Below are 21,984 nucleotides of genomic sequence, written 5' to 3'. Positions count from 1 at the left end.
AATGCTGCTCTGTGCCCACAGGTGGGGGCTGGCCAGCTCGGAGGGCAGCAGTGCAGCCGGGTTACGCCGTTCTCTGACCCCACACGCGGCACGAACTCACAGCCAGGGCTGCAGGCAACGAGACTCGCGAGTGCAGCGCCGAGCCCAGCGCACGGGATGCCGTGCGCACCCGCGGGCACGCGCGATCTGCTGCGATGCGGCGGCAGGGCGCTGCCGGGTAGGAGCGATGTGCTGTGTGTCTGTGTCGTGCCTCATGTGGAAGGCAGAGTGATGGAGTGTGGCAGGGCATAATTTGGCTAATGTTGGACAACAGCAAATGTGTATTCACGGTCTGTGTTCTGTTCTGGGCTTTGATCAAGTATCTTATTAGCAGGAAAAGACTGCTGGATAAAGTGGGAAATTGTAGCAAATTAAAATGTCATCAAGGCGTTGCACATTTTTGCTTCCATAATAGAAAAGCTTCTCAATGCAGATTATTTTGAGTCTGTCGTATTAAGAGACATGAATATTTGAGTTTGGGAAACGGAGAAGCGAGAGCATACGAAGCTAAGTCATTGCTGGGCTCAGAGTCCATTAAATCTGGCGCTTCTCAGCTCAGACTTCTCAGAGGCGGTAAGGCAGTAAGGTGCACAGAGCTTTGTCATGGAAATTGTTTGATATTAGCAGCAGGAAGGACTCTGCTCGTACATCGCTCCTGCTGTGCCTGTCTCCAGTGGGAGATGGGGATTGTTCAGTGCTCTGTAACTGCGGCCGGGGTGCGTGCTAAGGCAGAGCACGCGCTGTCCTAGTGCAAGGGCTGGTGGTTGTGTGTCCTGCACGTGGGGCCGGGAGCACCACGTCCCCTTGCTATGGTCCGTGGCCCCTGCCCCAGGGAAGGGGCCTCCTTTTCCTGCCCATATTGGGGCTCCCAAGCTGCCCTAAGTTTTGCCAGCGCCCGCAAGGTTGGCACAGGCTGCTTGGACTGGGCCTTGCTATTTACTGAGCTGATGAAGTAAAACATTGACCAAAACTGAAATCAATTATGCCATGATTAGATAAAAGAGCTGGAAGTGTATTAATTAATAATCACCAGCCCAGGAAGATTTGGCCATAATGAGTCCTGTGCCTTTTCTATTGTATAAGCATGTGCAAATATATTCCTCTGCGGAGCATTAATTAAATGTTTTAATGCACGAGGGTGCTAATCTGAGCACCAGGTGCGCGCTGCAGTGTGGCTGCTCCCAGACGGGGGTGGTGCCTGCCGCTGGAGGGAGGAAGGTGCAGTGCTGTAGGAAGTCTGCCCGAGAGCCTTCCCCTTCCCCAAAATCCTGTCCAGGAGGTGTGAGATGGGGGCACCGCTGGCAGTTCTGTGCACGTTGCTGGCTGAGGCCACGGTGAGGTGGTGGGGCTGCCAAACTCTGACCTCCTCTTGCAACGAGAGGGCTTTCAGAAGTTTTTTTCCCTGGAGTGCAGTGGGAAGCAGAATGATCTGCACTGAAAGTGTTCCAATGGCCCTGCTTACTCACAGATGAAGGTAAAGGATTTGGCAGCCAGTATAAGTTGTCTTTAAGAGCTGGGTAGGAGTGGGTTTTGTTGTAGGCTTTTTTTTTTTTTCTCCTTTTCACATAGAAGTGAACCCCCATATGGCACTGCATATTTAGCAAAGAACTTTCTGGTCTTCCTTTACCCGGCATATTAATTTTGCCTTCCCGTGGGAACCTGGTGCTATCGGCGGGCAGGCAGGTGGCTGGGCCAGCTGCAGCCCTTTGCTGCCAGCGGCTGGGGTGCCCCTGCCCGGTGATGCAAGCCCAGAGCCACCCTCCTGCACCTGCCACCACTGCAGCCGGCAGCAGAGCCCAGCACGGGGCGATGCGGGGACATCTCATCCCAGGGCAGCAGAGTGTTTCCCTGGCCAGGACTTCCCCGTGCTGTGGTGCCCACCACGCAGGAGAGGCCACCCTCCGAGCAGCCTCGTGCGATGTGCATGGGAAATGGGTGAAAAATCAGGCTTGTCTGCCCGTGCTGCACCCGTGCCGTTGGAGGCACAGCGATGTGTCACTGCGGGGCGAGCAGCGTGCGCATGGCGTCAGCGGGGCCGCAGCCCAGGCACACCCCCGCCGTCCGTGTCCCTGCGTGCCTGCACAGATGTGTGCGGAGGTGGCCGTGGGCGCCGCTGCCGTGGGCAGGTGGGGGCACCATGGGCTGCCCCTGCACGCCCCTTCCCTTCCGCAGCCCGCGGTGCTTTCCCCAGGCAGCCGGTGCCTGCGCCCACATCCCCCCCAGCGCTGGCGAGGCCCCGCGTGGGGCCGTGCACCTCCCGCGATGTTCGCCCGAGGCCGCGGCAGCTGCTTCTCAGCAGGTTTGGTACCCAGGGTGGTTTAAGAGCACCTGCTCGAAATGAGACCATAATTTTCTTACTCCTCGCTATTAATAATGATGTTACTACTTTGCAACGGTGCACAAAACTGTCAGAACATAAGAGATGTCAAACTATTTTACATCAAATTTAACTGCCAGAGAAATGCCATAAACTGAGAGAAGCATATTTACTCTAACACGGGGTATCACTACAAGGCTTTTTAAACTATTTTTCTTTCACTTAGTTGTTTTCTGCATGAAAACAAACAAACAAACAAACAAAAATCAGAAAGTTACTTAAGGTCAAGCAGAAGCATTATTTTTTTTAATGAAAAGATATTATTATTCCCATTAATGAAATTTCTAGGTCTGCGTGCTGAGATAATGACATGAGGTAATCAAATCTCATGCTTCAGGGCATAAACTGATTGACTCTGAGGGTCAGGAATTATTTTTCCTGTTCCATAAAGAACTGAACAATGGCCTGATAAATTACACGGGCTTATTCATTTGTCTCTAGAGTACGTTACCCTGGCCGTTTGGACGGTGAAAAACGAGTCGAAGTCAGAGCCTTTGCATGACTCAGTGTGGCGCGGTGGCACGTCCCCGCGGCCGGGCGCTGGGTCCCGCGGGCAGCCGAGGTCCCGGCCCCGCGGCCGTTCCCCCGGGCAGCGAGGGCAGGGCACCGAGCGCTGCGAGCTGCAGGAGCTGCTCCTGTGCTCGTGTAGGAACGCTCGGGGGCTGCCTCCTGTACGGCCTCGTTGCTACTCAGGTAGTGGTTTGTCAGGCCCCGCCGTGGGACTTCTCGCCAATACGTTTTCGTGTTTTATAATTCAAGAACAGGGCTGTAAAGATTATTTGTTTGTTTCGTATCTAAAAGACACAGATAAAAGCTTATAATGGTGATGAGAAACTCTGTTCTTCTTCTCCGATAAGGGGTGAGGGAGAGGAAGGCACTCCGGCTGGATTGGTGCAGAGCCCTGGCAGGGTCCTTGGAAATTAAACTCATTACTTAGAGATTTCACACAGCAGATTGCGAGCCTTTCTGCTTGGATGGTACAAAGCTTTCCACAGAAGATTTTGACTGAGAGTCCAAATTAAGCTGCAGAATAACTACTGTGTATCCTCTGAAGTGCAGAGCTGGTATTTATGTCCAAACTTTATAAAAAATGATTCATTTGTCAAATGGCACATGAAAATAATTGTCAAGACATTACAGAAATGAAGTCATGCTGCTTGTGTCACAGCAAGGAGCTATAAATGGAGGGAGGCACGACTGCTCAGGCTGCTCTCACAGCCCCGTCTGTTGTGCGGGTGAGGCTGGGAAGAGCTGTTCCACCCGCGGTCGCCAGCCCGGCACTGCTGCGGGTTTCCGTCTGTGCAGGGGCAGCCCGGGGCTTCTGCAAAGCTGCCCATCGCCTGGGCTCCGCAGAGCACCGCAGCAGGACCTGGAGAGCCCCAGAGTGGTGGAGGTGGGAAGGGGCCTCCGGAGATCACCCAGTGCAGCCCCTGCCCAGCAGGGTCCCCCAGAGCACGGGGCGCAGGGTGGCATCCAGGGGGTACTGAGCGTCTCCTGAGGAGACCGCACAGCCTCCCTGGCAGCCTGTGCCAGAGCTGTCAGCCTCACAGTAAAGAAGTGTTTTCTCACGTTTGGCTGGAACTTCGTGTGCTTCAGCCTGTGCCCACTGCCTCCTGGCCTGTCTCTGGGCACCGTTGAAGCTTGAAAAAGCTTGAGAAGATTGAAAGCCGTGCGGGCCCTATGTTCTGCTGCCCCAGGGATGCCCGGTGTCTGCGTCCTGGTGCTCTCCGGGGCAGGAAGGGTGCATCCTCCTCTCTGGGCATCTCCAAACGGGCACTTCGAGGTTGTCCTGGTGTCCTCAGTTCCTCAGGAAGACCCCTCAGCATCTGCCCTGTGGGTGACTTCTGATTTCGGAGCAGAGCCGAGTGCAGGTCCATGGGTGCTGGCAGCACCGTGGGCGTTGGGTCCTCCTGGGGGAGCCACAGCACAGGAACCTCGTGTGGCACCGAGCTGGTGCCCCCGTCCCTGACCTGACCGACTGCTGGCGAGCCTTAATCTCGCAGTGAGGGCATGCGGCCTGTCCTGGGCATGACAGCGTCCGCTGCGAGGTCTCTGGACACTGTGTGTCAGGGTTTCCGAGGCTGCCAGTAATGCAGTCATTCCCTCCCCTTCTCTCGCAGGTGCCGGGGAGGCACTGGTTCCCGCACTGGTCACTGTGGGAGAAATATGTGGGGCTGGAGAATTGATAGGGCTGCCCAGGCACCTTAATTGGGCAGCAGGCAATTCCCGGCAGGCTTGCCTCTCTCTGTCTTGCGAGCTGCTGTCAGGCTGTCGTGTTTGATAAATGAGCTAGTTTATACATGCAGATTTGATTTTTGGCTACAAGTTTTATTCCATGGAGCTGGAAATTGGGCAATGCTTCAGGAGGACAGCAGGAGATTGCAGATTTTGGAGCATTAATTCCTTTTTTAAAACTATCTGGCTCCCAACCTTGCATCAGAAACTCCTTGCTGGTGATTTGGGAGTGGAGCAATTGTTTCTGCTCTCACTGACTCTCTGAAAGCATCTTTTAGTTCCTGCAGCACCTCACAGCAAGCTGAGTCCTCTCCTCTGGAACAGGGCACGGGGCAAATCCCTGCCCCGGTGGGACTTGCTGCATTGCTGCTGGGGGCAGCCGGGGGGGTTCAGGTATTTTGGCAGCTGGGCCTGCCTGCAAGCACCCAAAGGAGCTGTGCCTCCCTGCAGCGCAGGGGCAGGGAACTTCTGCTTCAGTTATTTCCAAGCAGCCTTTCCCCTTCCTAGGGCTGTGCTCCACCGTGTCCCAGAGGGCGTTTCAGCTCTGGCATCTCTGGTGGTATCTCTGCTCAGGCTGAGGGGGAGATAAGCTCCTTCTCCCAGAAGACAGGCCCTTTTTGATTCAGTCCACGGCAAGACACTTAGATCATCCCCGTCGTATTTCCCTTGTCAGAGCCACAATCCAATTACAAGCCTCCTCAGTAGCCCGCAGGTTTGCCTTCGCCCTCCTGTGCTCGCTGCCCTTTGATCCCTCCTCATCGAGAGCGGCTGCAGGCAGCCCCGCTCCGTGCTCGGAGGAGCGGCCGTCACCTCCCTCGCTGCGGCCGGCGGCAGCCCGGGTGTGCGGGTCCTGCAGCGGGGCCAAGCGAGGACCCTCCCTGGAGCCCCCACTTTGTCTGAAGACAAATTTCCCAACACAAGCGGCCCGGCTGCGTCCGCCTGGCGACTCCTCTCTCCCCCTTCCTGCTGCCGAGTCCCCGCTGCTGGCCGTGCGGCTGCTCTCCGCTCGCCTCCAAACACGGGCACCCCTTGCTGTGGCCTCGCTGCCTCTGCTCTCAGGAGGTCAGGGGAGAGCAGAGCCCGCGCTCAGCTCAGCCTCTCCCCGAGCTCTTGTGCTCGGCTGGCCCTGGGAGCACAGCAGGAGCCGCCCCCCTGCCCTGCCCTTCACCCGCACCCCCAGCCCCTTGCACTGGCCTTGGGGAAAGGCGGGTGATGCAGGCTGCTGGAGCCAAGGAGGTGCCCGAGATGAGGACCTGCTCTGTGCACCGAGCCCTGCGAAGCCCCTGCGGGTGCTGGCTGGGCTTTGGGAAGGGGCTTTTGGGAGAGGCTGAGCCCTGGGGCGAGCTGGAGCTGCGAGGGCAGCAGCCGCACGCTGCCACTCCTGAGAGCGCAGGTTGGTGCTGCTCTGCTAGAGGAAAAGCAGCAGCTTTAAACTGCTGCAGGGAAAAGAAAGCAAACAACAAATCATCCTGTCAGAAAATGAAAACAGCCTGTTGAGTCGATCCTTCAGCCTCCGTTGTCCGTTCGAGCTCTATGCTTGGTGTTGCTAACTCTGCCGCTTCTTATGTAATGCCCGTGTCTGCTCACATTCAGCTTTCATTCTGTTTTTAATCGCTATTTTCATACACGTCGTTGGCACACGGGGATGTTGTCTAGGTTTCTGGATATTTTTTACAGTTTGAATATTGAATTTAATCCTTTTTCTCCTCCTCAGTAAGAGATGCTAAAAACCTAGTTCCTATGGATCCTAATGGCTTGTCAGATCCCTACGTGAAGCTTAAATTAATCCCTGACCCCAAAAATGAAAGCAAACAGAAGACCAAAACTATAAAGTGCTCCCTGAATCCTGAGTGGAATGAGACATTTAAATTGTAAGTACAAGAAAAATGTCTGAACTTTTAAACTAATTTTTCTCACCCCCTAAGAATTAATGTCATTGTATTTCCTCTGATTTAATTATTCGGAGAGATCAAGCTGATTCAACTGAGAAATGATTCTTTTCAGTCCTGTAAACGTGGCTCAGAAATGCTCAAATTTCTGCTCTGTCCCCTGACCAAAGCCGAGTGTTTTGGGAAGGAGCTTCACGTTCTCCATTTGAAACAGATGCTGTCAGGAAATCAATGTTAAAGAGCAGCCTTGTTGCTGAAGGCCATCCCTTCATGTCGCACCCACGCGCTGATGGCATGTGAAGGGCGTGGTGGCATAGCAGTGGCTTCCAAAAATCAGACATCCCTTTTCTTTCCTCTCTTCCAGCCAACTGAAAGAGGCAGACAAAGACAGAAGGTTGTCTGTGGAGATTTGGGACTGGGATCTGACCAGCAGAAATGATTTCATGGGCTCCTTGTCCTTCGGGATTTCCGAGCTGCAGAAGTCTGGAGTTGATGGATGGTAAGAACGCAATTGGTTTAAAAGTGCAGAGCTGTGGGCAAAGTGGTCTTTTTGTACCCGATGGGAGAAGACACGGCAGCCCTTTGTTCTCTTGGCAGCCTCCTTCCCTTCAGGGACCTTCTTTTGTGGCTTCTTGTTGCCACAGGCACACTGGGATCGCTTCAGGGACGTGTCTGGTCAGCACGCTGTTTGTGGCCGCGAGGGCCGCCGCTCCCTCCGGGGTCTCAGTACAGAGGCTTCAGAAGGAGAATGTATCGGCTGCCAGGAGAAGGAGCGTTTTCCAGCAGCTTCGGATTGGATTCCTGTAACTTCTGTCCCGGGCTGGCAGCGTGGCCTCACCAGCCTGAGCCTCTGGAGGCGAGTAGGGCTAGGGCTAGGGCCAGGGGCTCGCGGTACCTGCCCAGCACAGCCGTCCCTGCAGCGCGGAGCAGCAGGAGCGATGGGGGGGGCGCTTCAATAAAAGGAGGAGCGCTGCCCAAAGTGTGTAATTACTGCCGCTCGTTACCATACGAAAGATGAACACAGTGGGTCTGCAAAATCACACTGAATGGGTCTGTTCATTTCCATTTTATCTTCCCCAGCAGGATACATGCCTTATTCCTTTGCTTTTTTTTCCCCCAGCCACTGATGCCTGAGAGCTTGTGTTACTTTTCCACGCTTACCATGTGAAGTGTAGTAATTGAAAATAGATATTGTATGTCTTTTGGAAACCAAAACTGGTGTGGCATTACTTTGCATTAGGTGAGGTGAGAAGACACCCCGGAGGGTGTGCTGCCTCCTCCTGTGGGAGCACAGGGCTGGGGCGCTGCTCAGCAGGGGCCGCGGACCTCAGACCCTCATGCCCCGCTCAGTGTAGAACAGACCGTGATTGAGGCATAAATTCTCTTCTGGGGGAAAAAATTGTCACTTCCTCCTAAATTTGCAATCATCTGTGAAGCTGCGTGTGCCTCAGCTGGGGTTGGTGCACCGCCTGTTTCTAATGCAGTGCAAAGTGTGATGGTTTTCCCAGCCTTTTAAAAATCATGTAAGTGGAGATCTAAGTAATTTTCCTTGTCACAGTATTTGGCTGGAATAAACTCTAGAAGGAGCTCTGATGTATATTTCATATCTAAACTACTGCAGTTAATGGAGGAAACGAGCTCAGAGGAAGAGTCTGTCCCTATATTATGCAAATAGCGCTTTGTTCATTCAGTGCAGACGCAGGCTCTATAGATAACACCCAGCTGATAACTGCTCCTCTCTGGCTGCCGGGAGAGGATGCGCTGATGGAGCCAAAGCTTTGCCTGCGGCTGTGTAAAACGCCTCAGATCTGAATGACATTTCCATGATTTCTGATAATTGCTGGTTAAACTCTTCCCCTTCCTGTGAGAGCCCCGGCTGTGTGCTCAGGGCTGTCGGTGCCCGCCTGGCTCCCGGTGGGGTGCGCGTTGTCCCCAGGGAGCCGGAGCCGGGCTCTGCCCTGGCCAGGGCAGTGGTAGGGGGGAGGACCCCATGCCCTGCCTTCCCTGCGGGTTTGGGGCAGGATGGTGCGTCCGAGGAGGCAGCGGTGCCCCATGCTGCACGGCAGGGGTGTGCTGGCCAACCCCCAGCCCCCTGGGGGTCCCAACAACAGCCCCGTGCCCGGTTGCACATCTGGAAGCGTGGTGGATGGGAGGTCTGGGGGTGCGAGGTTTGGGGTCCTCCTCACCTCGGGGCAGGGTCACCTGGACACGGGCACAGGCGGGGAGAGCCGGTGCCCTGCCCTGACCGTCTCGCTGTCTCCCTCCAGGTTTAAGCTGCTGAGCCAGGAGGAGGGAGAGTACTTCAACGTGCCCGTGCCTCCCGAGGGAGAAGAAGGAAACGAGGAACTGAGGCAGAAATTTGAGGTGAATTGGCTTTTCTTGGGAACTCGTTGGGGCCGCAGGGCAGGGTAGGGCTCAGCACCCCCTCCTGCTTTTTGCTGGTGCCCGCAGCCAGCCCTTCCCCAGCCGCCCAGTGCAGCACGGCTGCCTGCTCCACACCAGGCCTGGGTGCTGTCCCCAGAAGGCACGCTGTTGGTTACGTTAGCTAAAAAAAAAGTCACTGAAGAACTGAAGCTTTCCAGCAATGGGTTGGCTCCGTGAGGTAACAAACAGGGACCTCGCTGCTCCACTCGGGAATGGCAAAGTCCCGGTGCAGCCGCGGTGGTGCCTTTTGAACAGCAGGTCACAGGTCTCAGCTCAGAGCTCCCAGTGTTCGGGTGGGTGAGACGTAAGTGGCTGACCGCCAACAGGACGTGTTAGCGGGTCAGGAGCTGTGCTGTGCTCTGGGCATGCGTGCCCCGTGTGCGCTGAGCCCTGGCGAGTGCTCAGCTCTGCAGCACTCAAGCGTGTGGTGGCCGTGCGTGTTTATATTTCTTTCCATCTGCACAGAGATGCCTGCAGCTGGTTTGGATCTCAACGAGGGGTTAACAACTCTTGGTGTAATGGTCACGCTTTAATTCAGGTCTGAAGGCGGCCACCTGAAGACAGGGTGAGGGCAAGCTGGGAGAGATGAGCCAAAGGTGGTCATTTCTTAAAAATTGCTGAACAGCACATTAAAGCACAAGGGTTCAGACGAACCAGGGGCTGCGATGAAGTGTTCATTCACACACGACTTTCTGCTGGGATTGACAGGATGTTTTTTAACTGTAGCACGTTGATCAAGCCATCCTTCAGGAGTACTTCATTCTAATTCGAAAATGCAGTGACCTCCCTGTGCATGTCTCTGGCTTTGCATGTGGCGGCAGCAGACAGTGGCTTAGCTGGGAAAGGGAAAAGTTGTTTCTGGTGGATGAGGAGATGAGAGATGAAAATAATTCTTTGGCACTTATGTCAGGCTGAAAATACAACAGAGAATATTGCACAGTGCACAGTTTTGTGTAATGTTTGCTTTATGCCTTGTGCACTGCTAAGACTGCTTGATCCCATGTCTGCTGTGTGCAGGTAGGAGTCTCAAATCCCATAATTTTTAAGAAGTCACTTCTTCGTACTACGAGGAAAGCAGCACAACAAACATCGCCCTTTCATTTGCATTGTTTCAGACGATTACTTTCTATTAGGATTACATAACTCACTGTTTGTGTTTGCCAAAAGGAGTACAGCAGCTAGAAGAGGAGACACTTACTTCGGTTAATATACTGCCAACGCTGTTTTCCAATTAAAGAGGGATGAAGACCCTGGGTATGCCGGGGTGGCCTGATGTCACTGTGCTCCCGGTGTCAGCATGTGCAAACGTTGATACAGCAGCTGTGCCCTGGCTCTGAGGTGCAATAAAATAGTATTTTTTTTGTCTGTTTTTTTTTCTGTCATGCTGCTGGTTATGAATTATTACCCCTAAGATAAATTAAGATGCTGATATAATTGGATCTGCAGGTAATCTCAGAAAGAAACCCTTTCTTGCCCTGCTGCACATTCTGGCGTGGCAGCCTCTGCGCCCTGCCTGGTGTGCCGAGGCTGCGCTGGGTTTCTGAGAGCCGACGGCTCTGTCGGCTGGACATGGCAGCCGTGGTCCCAGACAGGCCCTTTGCACCAAGCTGCTACCTGTCAGAAGTGCTGATGGGGTTAGTGCAGGTGTAAGCCAGGAACAAGGAGGCAAGACTCACAAGCCAGTGATTTAGTTTTTGATAACGCAGGTAACCGTCCTTCCCCTGGCGTGTAGCACTGCTCTCGCAACCCAAATAACTCCCCAAAGATGCTTCAGGGAGAAATGTCTATTCACTACTCAGTAAGCCATAGAAGATTTTGCTGCAATGATTGATCCAGACAGCACTGAATTAATAGATCTTTGCCATTTTTTCAGTACAGCTAAAATCTTCCCAGAACCCTGAGGATGAATGTAGTACATCTGGAGACTCGCCTGAAATGAGCCATACACAAAATATTTGCCCTTACTGATGTCGGTACGAACTCCTTAACTCTAGCATGGGACTGGAGAGTCAGTTCCTTTCTCTCAATGCCCTTTCTTTTTTTAAATCTCACTTACATATCTCATTTATATATAACTTGCCTGAATATCCAAGAAAATAAGACAGTTCTAATGCAACAGTTGACATACAACCATATGCCATGGTTGTCAGCTCGGCAGAGAATTAGCTACCCGCTTTTCTTACATTTCTTGATGTTCCAGTGGTGTTAAAACGGTATGTGTGGTGGAAGTCACAGATGGCGAGCTGACTGCATATCAGAAAATGTACCGTCCAGAAGTGTCCCTCCGTGCTGCCAGGCTCTGTCTGTATCCCCACCCTCCTGCATCTTCCCCTGCTTGCACCCTCCACTGTGACCAAGTCAATGCTGGAGAGAAAGAAATCCCTGAGTAGCTCGGCCATGGCTCGTGCCAGCTGCCCCGAGAGGTGAGAAGAATGCAGTGGGGCCTGCTTGTAGGGCAGCAGCCAGGGGGCCGGCCTGCCGTTCCAGAGGATAAGGGCTAAAAGGAATCCTTCGATCGATCTGTGTTAGCGCTGCTTGATCCTGCCTGTTCCTGGGCAGCACAAATCAATAGGACCAAGCTGAGGTGTGCGTGACAGGTTTATATTTTGAGTGGACTTGGCACTGCAGAATTGCCGGCCGAAAGGACGGAGGTGTCAGCCTGCACGGTGCCGCGGGCGTGCTGCCTGCCTGCCTGCCGAGCTGCCTCTGCGGGAGCAGTGCCCCGCTCCGGCAGCCTGCAGCGTGGCTCCTGGCTGAAGTCCTGCCCGTGCTCTTCCTGCAGCCTCGTGTCTGCAGCGGGCACGTCCTGGGCTCCAGCAGAAAGCCTCCTGAGACAGCAGCCCCGCGTGAAGCCTGGCAGCACACCCGCTGCCAATTCTGCTCGGTCTTTATCAGCCGGTTGCTGGGACAGCTTGATAGATGTGAACATCAGCTGCTATTGCATAAATTCAGATGTAGGGAATTAACTATGACAAATGGAGTTGGATAACGAAGGTCAAGTGCTTTTTTAATTATTATTTTTTTGTGAGCAGTATTCGACATGCTTCAGTTGTAAACCTTAAAGAGGTCTCAAAATTGTGTCAGCATTAGGAGCGCATTAAAGAACAGGTTAAGGGACTTTTTTTACTCACTTAGAGGTGGACGTTAAAGACAGTCCATAGCAAAAACCAGACACCACTTCAGGGTGCTGATCTAGACCTCTCCCTGACTGTTATCTTGAGCTCTGTACTCGAAAGACCTTTTTCACTCCCGGCCTAGCTGCATGCTGAGCCTGTTTGATCAAGGAAGCCGTGTTGTATCTGTATCCTCACCTCCTATGAACATACCACGATGTCGCAATTCAGGTCAAGCACAGGACCGAGTACGACTGCAGCAGCAGCTCTTCAGCCGCGGACTTGGTGGCAGCAGAGACCCAGAGTCGCTTCCACACTCGGGTGCTCACCTGGGCACCCGCCGGTGCTGCTGGCAGTGCTGGGGCTGCAGCTGGCGAATTTGCTGGAGTGAAGCAAATTAAAATCTTCCTCCTTTCCCCCTCTTCATGCTCACCTTTCCCGCTTGGCTCGGGAGCAACAGCGCCATCCTCCTTGGGTCCAGCTTCGTTCAGATTCCCGTGACCAGTGCCGGTGCTGCGGTGTTGGAGCTGCAGGCATGCAGGAGACAAGTGTTTGTCTGAAACGCAGAGGTGTGCTTTTGGGTGTAATTTAATGGAAACACGATGATTGCCCTTGAATCTTGTTAAAGCTTGTTTTCGCAGAGGTTAATTTAGTGTCAAATTTGATCTGACAAGATTGTTTTTTAACTGTGATAGAGTAGTTAGGGAGGCTTTCACAGAACATGACTGTTTTGCCTGCTGATAAGTACACGTTTCTTTTACAGATAGTTTGGAATACAATAGGGTAAGGATTGCCGAAGGCAAAGTCACACAACATGGGGTGGCTCTGTGACGACGCAAAGGCTGGTCTTGTTTAGTTGCACACGTATGAATCCATCTTCAGCCAAATTAAATGAGTAGCTTTCAGCCAGTGCCACAGCTGTACACTTAGAGGTTTCTCCTTCAAAAGCAGAGATGGATAAGGTGGGGAGTGTCCAAGGCTTTGTGCTCTTCTGATCAGAACTGTGATTATTGTTTTACTTGGGCAAGATTTCGGAGATCGCTGTGCCAAACGTCAGGTACAGCCATTTCTCCCTTGGCATGGCGCACGCCAGGAGCTCCAGGTGGTGGGGTGGGCAGCAGGACCCCCAGGGCAGTGCCCTGGGGCACACGAACTGACCTTGACTAAAATGCTCTGGCAGATAGCCCCTTGTGCTGGGGAGGTTGCAACAGCCCAAAGATTGCAGCTAGGGAGAAACTTTGTACTTTTAGAGGGTGGCATCCCTGCCCATGGCAGGGGGGTTGGAACTAGATGATCCTTAAGGTCCCTTCCAACCCCAGACATCCTATGATACATTCAGAGAGGTGACTTTGTTTCCTTTTCTATGTACAAACTCTTGTTTTGTTGTTGTCATTGTTGTTTTCCATCTGAAGGCAAGCATCCTGTGTGTGTTGCTTCGTTCGCAGCAGTAGCAGGTATCAGGCTGTTGAATGATTTCAGCCTCTTCCCTGGGGCACTTGTTCAGAGCTGCAGTAGCAATTATGATGTTTGCAAATCCTTGAAACTGTACCTTTAGTTTTCAGTGCAGCAGTTTTTCAGATGTTTGTAGGTGCTGCAGGTGACCTTGAATGGGGAATTTTACAGCAAGGAGAACCTTGCAATAACCAATTAGCAGCTGCAAAGGCTTGGAGATTACTTGTGAGGCTCCTATCTGGAGGAGCTGCGAGCAGCAGTCAAATTGAACTGCTGGAATCGGGTTAATGGAATTTCATGCTAGACTGAGCTCAATGCAAGCCCTACACTGTGGCATATTTCTAAAAATTAAAACCGAATAAATTGTGAGATAGTTTTTACCAATTGTGGTTCAGCAAATTAGATAGCCCCTGGACCAACGAGAAGGTGCCAAGCAACTGATGAGATTTTGTGTTTAAAAAATGTGGGGTTTTGTGAGAGCTTCTTAATAAGCAATTGTGATTGAACCAGCTCGTGTGATTGCTTGGGGATGCAGAAGTGCTTTCTATTCTGCTTTTTTTTCAAAACGAATTTGTAGCTTCCTACGTTCAGCCTGAACTGGCACAGGAGTGCAATTCTCTTTGATATCAGATAGTAACAAAGTTGGAGCTTGATAACAATTCCTGTATTTCACAACAATATATTTATATTTACCTGTCATTTTCTCATAAGGTGAGAGACAGAAGTCAGCGTTGTGAAGGCAAAGCTCATTTAAGGCTCAGTTTTATACTTGGATGGCCTTGAGCACGTTATGGGTTGGCATTTCTGAGGCAGTGCTCAAGGTTTAAGACACTGAACGCTCCTGGCCGCGGTGCAGTTTTCCCGTCTGATGGCAGCGGTCCGTAAGGATGCCCTCCAGAGCCGCCGCTTGCCAGCGCTCCAGGAGGTCGATGCTACCCGCACCTCGGGTGTGGTCCTGGGACCCCCGCTCTAGCTCCGCACCCACCCGCGGGTGTTGTGGAGGTCCCGTGGGTGGACGTTCAACGTGGGAGAAGCTCCCCCGGCCGTGAGCAGAGGACGGACGGACGCATCCTGTAAGCTGCAGGAGGAGCTGGCGGCTGGAGTGCCCGGGGACGTGGCTCCTGGATTCTCACGGAGCTGAGCTGGGGATGAGCCGGGCAGAGCCACGTGCTGTGTCTGACCCGCACCCACGGCGCTTAGGGAGGCTTCCATAGTTCGGTGTGGCTTTGAGCTACCAAAGAGCTGATTAACGTGGGATTTCAGGAGCATTCTCTGTTTTCATCATGACATTTCTGCATGTTGTTTTCAGTAATTTTTCTCTTTTCTCCATCTCTGTCCCTGCAGAGAGCCAAGATTGGCACAGGGTCCAAGGCTGCAGATGAGAAGACAACAAATGCCATTTCTAAGTTCGATAACAACGGGAGCAGAGATCGGATGAAACTTTCAGATTTCAATTTCCTGATGGTGCTGGGAAAAGGAAGCTTTGGAAAGGTGTGGTAGGACATACGCATTTGCACGTTCTGTATTTAAAATGTTTGTAACATTTCTGAGCAGTGGCCGTGTGGCTGCTCTAGCCCAGGAGTCCGGAGCCCTGCTCTGCCCTTGCTCTGCCTCGTGTCTGGTAACTGGGGTCCGGTTGTTGGCTGCCTTTGGGGCTCTGGTCCTGCTGCGTCACAGTGACAAAGACTTGAGGTGTCGGGTTAGACCAGCACCACAATGAGACGCTCTCTTCGGGAAGCAGGGTGTGTACTGTGTCTTTAAAGCTCTTTTATTTGGGCTTTTTTTTTTCCCCTTTAATAATTACAAATATACATGAACATTTTAATTAACTTTCCAGGCTGGTTATGAGTGGTAACAGAATTTCATTCTTCTAGTAATTATGTGACTCGGAGCCTTCATTTTTCTTGGGGTGTTGCCAACTTTGTCATGATTTCCATTAGAAATTCCAGTCCCCGGACTGCTGCTGTGACTTCAAAGCCCAGGCCAGGAGAAAGGTGGCTGGCTGCGTGCACCAGCGCCGCGTTCGCGGCTGTGACAGATGGCCTGACGCTGCTCTGATTAGCGAACTGCCTTAATTGCAGGGAACAGTGCTCTGCCTCCAGGCAGATCTCTGGGGCGGAGGCAGGACAGAAACACGAGGGGAGCGCTGCCGACACACCCGCAGCGCGCACAGGGGCCAGCCTGCCCGTCCCGGCTGGCACCCCGTCCCTCCCAGCCTCCTGCCGCTGGCACCTGAGCTCTGGGAGCTCCCAGCCCCTGCCCGGAGCTTGCCGCCTCCCTGGAGGGGCCCGTGGAGAGCTCAGAGAGGCACTGGCACAGCTTTAGCAGAAGGACGGGGGCAGCTCATGGTGGTGCCCAGCATTCAGAGCACCCCCGTCGCCCCTTGCGGGCGACGCTGCTGTCGCTCTGTTTTACACGTCTGCTGCACGCTGGCGACCTGGGTGAGCAAGCAAGCACAGTGCTAGTGCCCGTGCTGCTCCAGCCTTGTTCAGCGGTGCAGGTGATGGCGCTGGACCAGCTCAGTTGCTTGCAGGTCCCAGCAGGCGCAGCACACAGCTCAGCTCTCCTCCCGCAGCTGCCGGGTGCTGGAGGCAGCCGCGGAGGTACGCGGGGTGCGGGGGTGCCTGCCTCATCCCAGCGGAGCCAAAATCCCAGCCCTGAACACCACTTACTGCTTTTACCTTCCCTCCCTCCCTCCCAACAAACAATCTCTTTTAAAGTCTGCTGCTTGGCATCTGGAAGCTGTAGTTGTTTTTTCCCCCCTCTTCCTTCTTTTAATTTGAGAAACATTAGCAAACTCTTCAGTCGGCATCATGGCTTATATAAGGGAATGTGTGACAGAAACTGTTCCCTGGAACAGAATGTTATAAATATGCTAATTAGCGCTTATTAAAACAGCACATTGGTTTGTACGGGGAGATGCAGCCTCACCCTCACGTGTGCCTGCGCCTCGCCAGGAGCCTTGCCCCGCGTTTCCGCTCCCGCGGCCAGAGCGGGCACTGCAGCGTGCTCCGGCGCCGCGCTCTGCTGCGCGCTGCTGCCACCCAGCCTCTGCTGCGTGGGTCCCCGCAGCCCCTGAGAGCTCCCCGAGTGTGAGCGGGGTGTCAGTGAGCCCGTCGCAGGCGTCAGCTCGTTAACCTGGTGGCACCGGCAGCTCGGATTTGCTGCCGCGTGTTTTCCTTCCTCCTCTGCTGTGGCTGTGCAGGATGAGGAGTACCCATGTGTTGGCCTTGCTTTCTCTGCGTTCAGCATCAGAGTATCTCCAGTTATTACGCTGGAGCATTCCCAAACAAATACTGTATATTACAGGAATAAATCAAGTTAAATATTAGCTTTTTGTGCACCAAAAAGAAAAAAAAAAAAAAAAAAAAGCAGTTTACTTTCCAGAGAGTGAGCTGGCAGATGAAAGTCCCCACTGAGCCATGCAGCAAGGTCTGGGGGATGGAGGTTCAGCTCTGGTTTTGCACTCTGGAAGACCAGAAAATCACGGGATTGAACACCTCACACGGGCTTGCATAGTTACCATAGGGGTGCTCAGCAGCAGGATGCGGGGCAGCCCTCGGTGTCCCTGCCCCGGCTGCTCTGGGGCTGCCCCCAGCTGCCCCCTGCCCGGGCTGGGCTGGCTCTGCAGGCGCCCCCGGAGCTGCAGGCGGTGGCAGTCCCCCCCCCGGCTTGGCAAGGGGACGGGAGATGTTCCCGACGGAGGAACACAGCGCTTGGCACAGCCCGCCCCGGGTTTGCTTTGCTGTAATATAAATAGAGAGAAGTTAAATTCTGGGGCTTGCTCATATTTTTGTAGCTAATCAATCTGTTATGCTATCAAACTGTCAGTCGTTTTGGGGGGGTTTAAGGTGTTTTTCTGAGTAGGGCTGATACTTTTGCCTCTGCTGTTATGGATTAGAGTGCAATGGGAGACAATTTGACAATTTTTGTGTCCCATGAAAATCTTCACGCTGTAAAGTGCTCTCCTGCCCCATCCTGGTGTGGAATGTGTCAGAGGACTGGCACCTGGTGCACGCAGGCAGAGCAGCGGCCAGGGCCCAGTCTCTGGCTTGCAGAGAGGTGCTCCAGCCCTGGGCACCTGCTGCATGGTGCTTGCATGCCGCCTCCTCGCAAACACGCGTGTCCTGCGCAGCGCGGTTCAAGGCGTTAGCAAACTGCTCTGGGCGAATTCACTTGTCCTAATCTTTTTGTGTATACAAAGCAAAGGGTACAGATCTTCCTCGCTGTCATTAGCAGACGTTGCTGAAGCCGGCTCATCACTGGCTGTCCTTCCCCTGAGAATTCAGCTGTATCCATGCTGCAGTCACCATAGGAACCGCGATGCCAGCGAGCTGGAGCCAGCCCTGCCGGTGCACCGAGAGCGCAGAGCTCGGCGCGGAGCTCAGCCTCGTGCACCAGGACAGGCTGTGGGTGCCGAACCTGCACCGTGCCGGCACCGTGCCGCGGAGCAGCTGCAGGCAGGGCCTGGGGTGCTTGCCCCAGCCCCGCAGGCTGCGAGCTGCCCTGCCTGCTGCTCGGGGAGCAGGCTGTCTGCTAATGCTCACAGACTTCATGCTTGTCGGGCAGGGTGCAGGAGGTATTTTTGTGATGGGCTGTAAAGCAGAGCCTGCAATCCCATCTGCATATGCAAATTCAGAGTGATTACAACATCCTGAACAGCATTAGTCTCGATTTAACTTCTGTAGCTGCTCGCTCTGCCAGCCCAGACGTGAAAGAGCGATACAGTAATGTGGATTTCTGCATCCCCCTTGCACACACCCAGGCGCGCACTCGCCCTTGCCCACCGAATGCCCCTCCGCGATGTGTGCAGTACCGCTGATTTGTAGGCAGCTGCAGAGAAGCCCTTTTGCATTTTACATGTCAGTAATGCAGGGCTGGTTGGCTCAGCTGTGGCTCAGGACTGCTATGTCATTGGAAAGCTACCGCATGAAACATTTACAGTCCCTGTAAGCCCTGGAGCAGTTTTTTGCATTAATTCAGTGCACCAGCAAACCTCTGCCTCTCGCCCCGCTGCAGAGACCGAGCGCTCTGGGTGCTGGGAGCTGTCCCCTGGTCGGTGGGGACGACTCGATGTCACCCCCCCGCTCTGCCTGGGATTTTCTCCCCTACAGGCCTCCAGTCGGCAGAGTTCAGTCCCCACAGCACTATTTACTGCTACCGAACCCCATTCTTCAGCAGCTGATTTTATCTTTACATTTGATCTTTTTGTACCTCCAGGGAAATTTCCTGGTGTGTTCATCTCCAAACACACTCTGTTACCAACAACAACGCTCTCTCCCCTGAGAGTCCCCAAGCAAAATATCTTGAAAAGCACCAGGATGCTTTCCAAGCTCTGCTCCATGCTGTGATTTCTCTGCTTCCCAAGTGGACTCCTCCTGCTGTTCCCCCCGGAGCAGTCCGTCCCTGGCAGTAACAGATGCTAGGTTCAGAGATTCCCTGTTTTATTTGCTTTTTCTCTGAGAGGGTTATGCGTAGCAAGGTACGTCCGCACAGTGGTGACACTGCATGTGATCCACTGACTTCCACGTAAGTCTTCATTTTCTCTCAACCTGTCCTTGTAGTGGCTGCTTCTCTTTTCCACCAACTTTGAACTGCCAGAGCACAGGTGGGCTCTCCCAGCCTTTAAAAAATCAGCCCCGTATTTTAGCACCTGTGCACAGCAGCATTGCTCTAGTGCTTGTGCCCCGTGCTGCAGAATCTCAACTTTCTTTAAACATCAGCAAGTAAATAAATCCGTTACTGAAGTCGCTGCTCTGCTGTCAGTCTGCTTTTTAACACTGCCGATGGATGAGGACGGCGTGTGTTCGCTGCAATCCTGTGCCCCGCTGATGAAAATGTAAATGTCAGTGGCTTTTCCAAAGCACTTGGCGCTCGGAAGCCCTGATGCCTTCCTCGGCTAATCCTGACAAGCAGAGTGTCAAGGACAGCCAGCCTGTCACAGAGCCAGAGCCAAGCGCATGAAATGAGCCAAAGAGCCACATGCTTTTAAAAAGTACTCCCTAAATGTGACTGTTATTTTTGCTCTAACAAGTGGGCGGGCAGCAGAGACCTCAGCCTGGCGGCTCGTTGCTGCGGCCCCTGCCTTGCTGCCTGGCGATGGCAGCCGCCGTCCTGTCCCCACGCCTGCTCTGCCCCAACGGGACCGGGGGGCCGGGGGTGGCCACTGGCCCTGCCGCGGGGCAGCTCCGTGCCCGGCTCCTGCTGCCCTGTGGGGACAGCCAGGGGCCGTGGTAGGGGCAGCACGGCGCGGGTCGTCTCTCTTTAGCCCTGCCTGGGACCTGCCGGCGCTCTCGCTGCAAACCCGCTCTAGAAACGCCTTTCAGTTCCTTGCAGTTCCACCCGTTTGATGTCGAGTTCTCGTAATTTATTTTCAAAACATCCTGACTGCTGTTCCTGATGTGACTGGAGGATTTCAACAAGAATCTTCCAAATGTAGAGCAATTCATTTCCACTGAGCTCTCAAATCTAACGTGATGCGAGACTGAGGGAGAGGAGCGGGGGTGCAGCGCGCTCCCGAGCCCCCTTTGCTTTGCTGGCAGCAGGAGGAGCAGCTTACGCTGATGGAGCGTGGTGGAACGGCTGGGGGGATCCTCGCTGGGGCGGGTGTGATTAATGAGAGAAATTTGCACCAGCAGAAACAGTGCATCCCATTTATTGCAGTAAATAAATCTGCAAATGGGTGAAAATGGTTTAAAAAGTGAGGTTGAATGGATTCTTCTGCATGAGAGGGGGATTTGGCTGGGCGATGGGCTGGCACGTAATGAGATTTTGCTTACCGTGCGCTTTGGGGAGGGTGTGTGCGAGGCAGAGAAAATCTTGCTGGGTTTTGTGTACTATTAGCTATGTACTAACTTTTCCACTGCAAGTTTTTACCATTAAAAAAGTGGTGAGATGGTGAATGGTCCGGAACTGCGTCGTGGGCAAAGCACCTTGGGCTCGGGTCGCCAAGGGGCCTGGGCCATAAGGACGTAAATGTGTTACCTGTTACAGCAAGAGCTCCCAAATACTTCTGGAAACATCACTGGTAGCTTTCTGTACCATTTGGCACCTGAATCTCTTCTGAAGGTTGTAACGAGAACTGCACAATACTAAGCAGAAACGTGGCAGATGTGTGTTTACCAACATCCCACACGTGTTCTGTCCCCGGCGCAGGTCATGCTGGCAGAGAGGAAGGGCACCGACGAGCTCTATGCCGTTAAGATCCTCAAGAAGGATGTTGTTATCCAGGACGATGACGTAGAGTGCACCATGGTCGAGAAACGAGTGCTGGCTCTCTCCGGGAAGCCTCCGTTCCTGACCCAGCTTCACTCCTGCTTTCAGACGATGGTGAGTGCCAGCGCCCTGCCCGGGGAACCTCGGCCGTGCTGCTCTGCGTGCCCAGGGCAGGCGGGGAACCCCCGCACCGGACACGTTGGGAGCCTGGCGCTTTGCAAACCAGGTGTCGTTCTCTTGGCTTCGCTCGTGAGCCAGTGGGCAGAAACCCTCTTTGAGACTCCCAGCACTGCCAGTGTCCCAGGGCTGGTGCTTTCCTGGGCTACTGCTTGTTTACGCATTTTAGCTTTTCTAAAACGTGCCATTGCTTTCAGCAAACTTATAACTTGCTCGATTTGCTTGCAGAAATGCCTTCATGAACAAAGTGTTTGTGTGTGCACGTTAGGCTGGAGGCTGTAACGGAGAAGATCTGCGCCCTCGAGATTTTTTCATTAGGCGACTTTTGATTGCGTTGATGTGGTTTTGCAGCCCTTCAGAAGGCCCCCTGCCTGTGACTGGAGTTATGATTCAATAGCGAAGTGCTGTGCTTTATCTCTGAATTCATTCTTGTGATCAAAAATCAGAGTAGGCAGTGAAAACTAATACAAAATGCAGGAAATTCAGTTTGAAATGGGTGTGCTATTGAGTTTGTACAAATCAGAAACGGGGATGGGGAGTGGGGAAGCGGAAGGGGGACTTTTAAAGCAATCTCTGGGCAGCCGTTGGGCAACCTGTAAATGAAAATGTCCAGGTATGTGTCAGCAGGAGCGGGGAGAGGTAATCAGTGCAGCCCTTTGGAACGACGACAATGCTATCCAGGAGGATTACATTTTAATATTATCCCAGAAATTTCATTTACCAAACACATTCAGTGTATTTAAAGAGTGTGGACCAGCTTTGCAGCACAGTAATCAAAATGTGGCAGGAGAACCTATTTCACACAGCATCTCTGTGGCATCTGAAGTGAGTCAGTGCGGGATTATTCCTGGCAGACCTATAGTAGCTTAATAGTAATCGTATTTGTAATGTAATCAAAATGTATAGCAGGGTGTATTATCAAATGCTGGCACAAAGCACTTTGATTTCTGGGAGCACAGTCCAGAGCGTCCTTCTCAGCCTGGGCTGTTAGCTCAGCTGACAGCTGGGGGAGAGAAAAGCCTGAAATCTGTGTTTTAAAGAAGTGAAGATAAGCGATGAGAGA

The 21,984-nt window shown here is 53.2% G+C and overlaps 1 protein-coding gene across 2 annotated transcripts in view; it reads left to right on the top strand.

The window, feature by feature from the left end:
- PRKCB (protein kinase C beta) overlaps positions 1 to 21,984 on the top strand; it is a 119,183-nt gene that overhangs the window by 65,868 nt on the left and 31,331 nt on the right. For both annotated transcript variants that reach the window (XM_083800114.1, XM_083800113.1), the window contains exons 6-10: positions 6,366 to 6,522; positions 6,905 to 7,039; positions 8,808 to 8,904; positions 14,874 to 15,020; positions 20,685 to 20,858. In XM_083800114.1, the coding sequence (XP_083656240.1) occupies positions 6,366 to 6,522; positions 6,905 to 7,039; positions 8,808 to 8,904; positions 14,874 to 15,020; positions 20,685 to 20,858 (710 nt within the window). The remainder of the gene's footprint in view (positions 1 to 6,365; positions 6,523 to 6,904; positions 7,040 to 8,807; positions 8,905 to 14,873; positions 15,021 to 20,684; positions 20,859 to 21,984) is intronic.

Source organism: Anser anser (genome assembly GCF_964211835.1).
Source record: "Anser anser genome assembly, chromosome: 15".
Lineage (NCBI taxonomy): Eukaryota > Metazoa > Chordata > Aves > Anseriformes > Anatidae > Anser > Anser anser.
The sequence above is the reverse complement of the archived record's forward strand: the minus strand, read 5'-3'. Positions and strand labels throughout refer to the sequence as shown.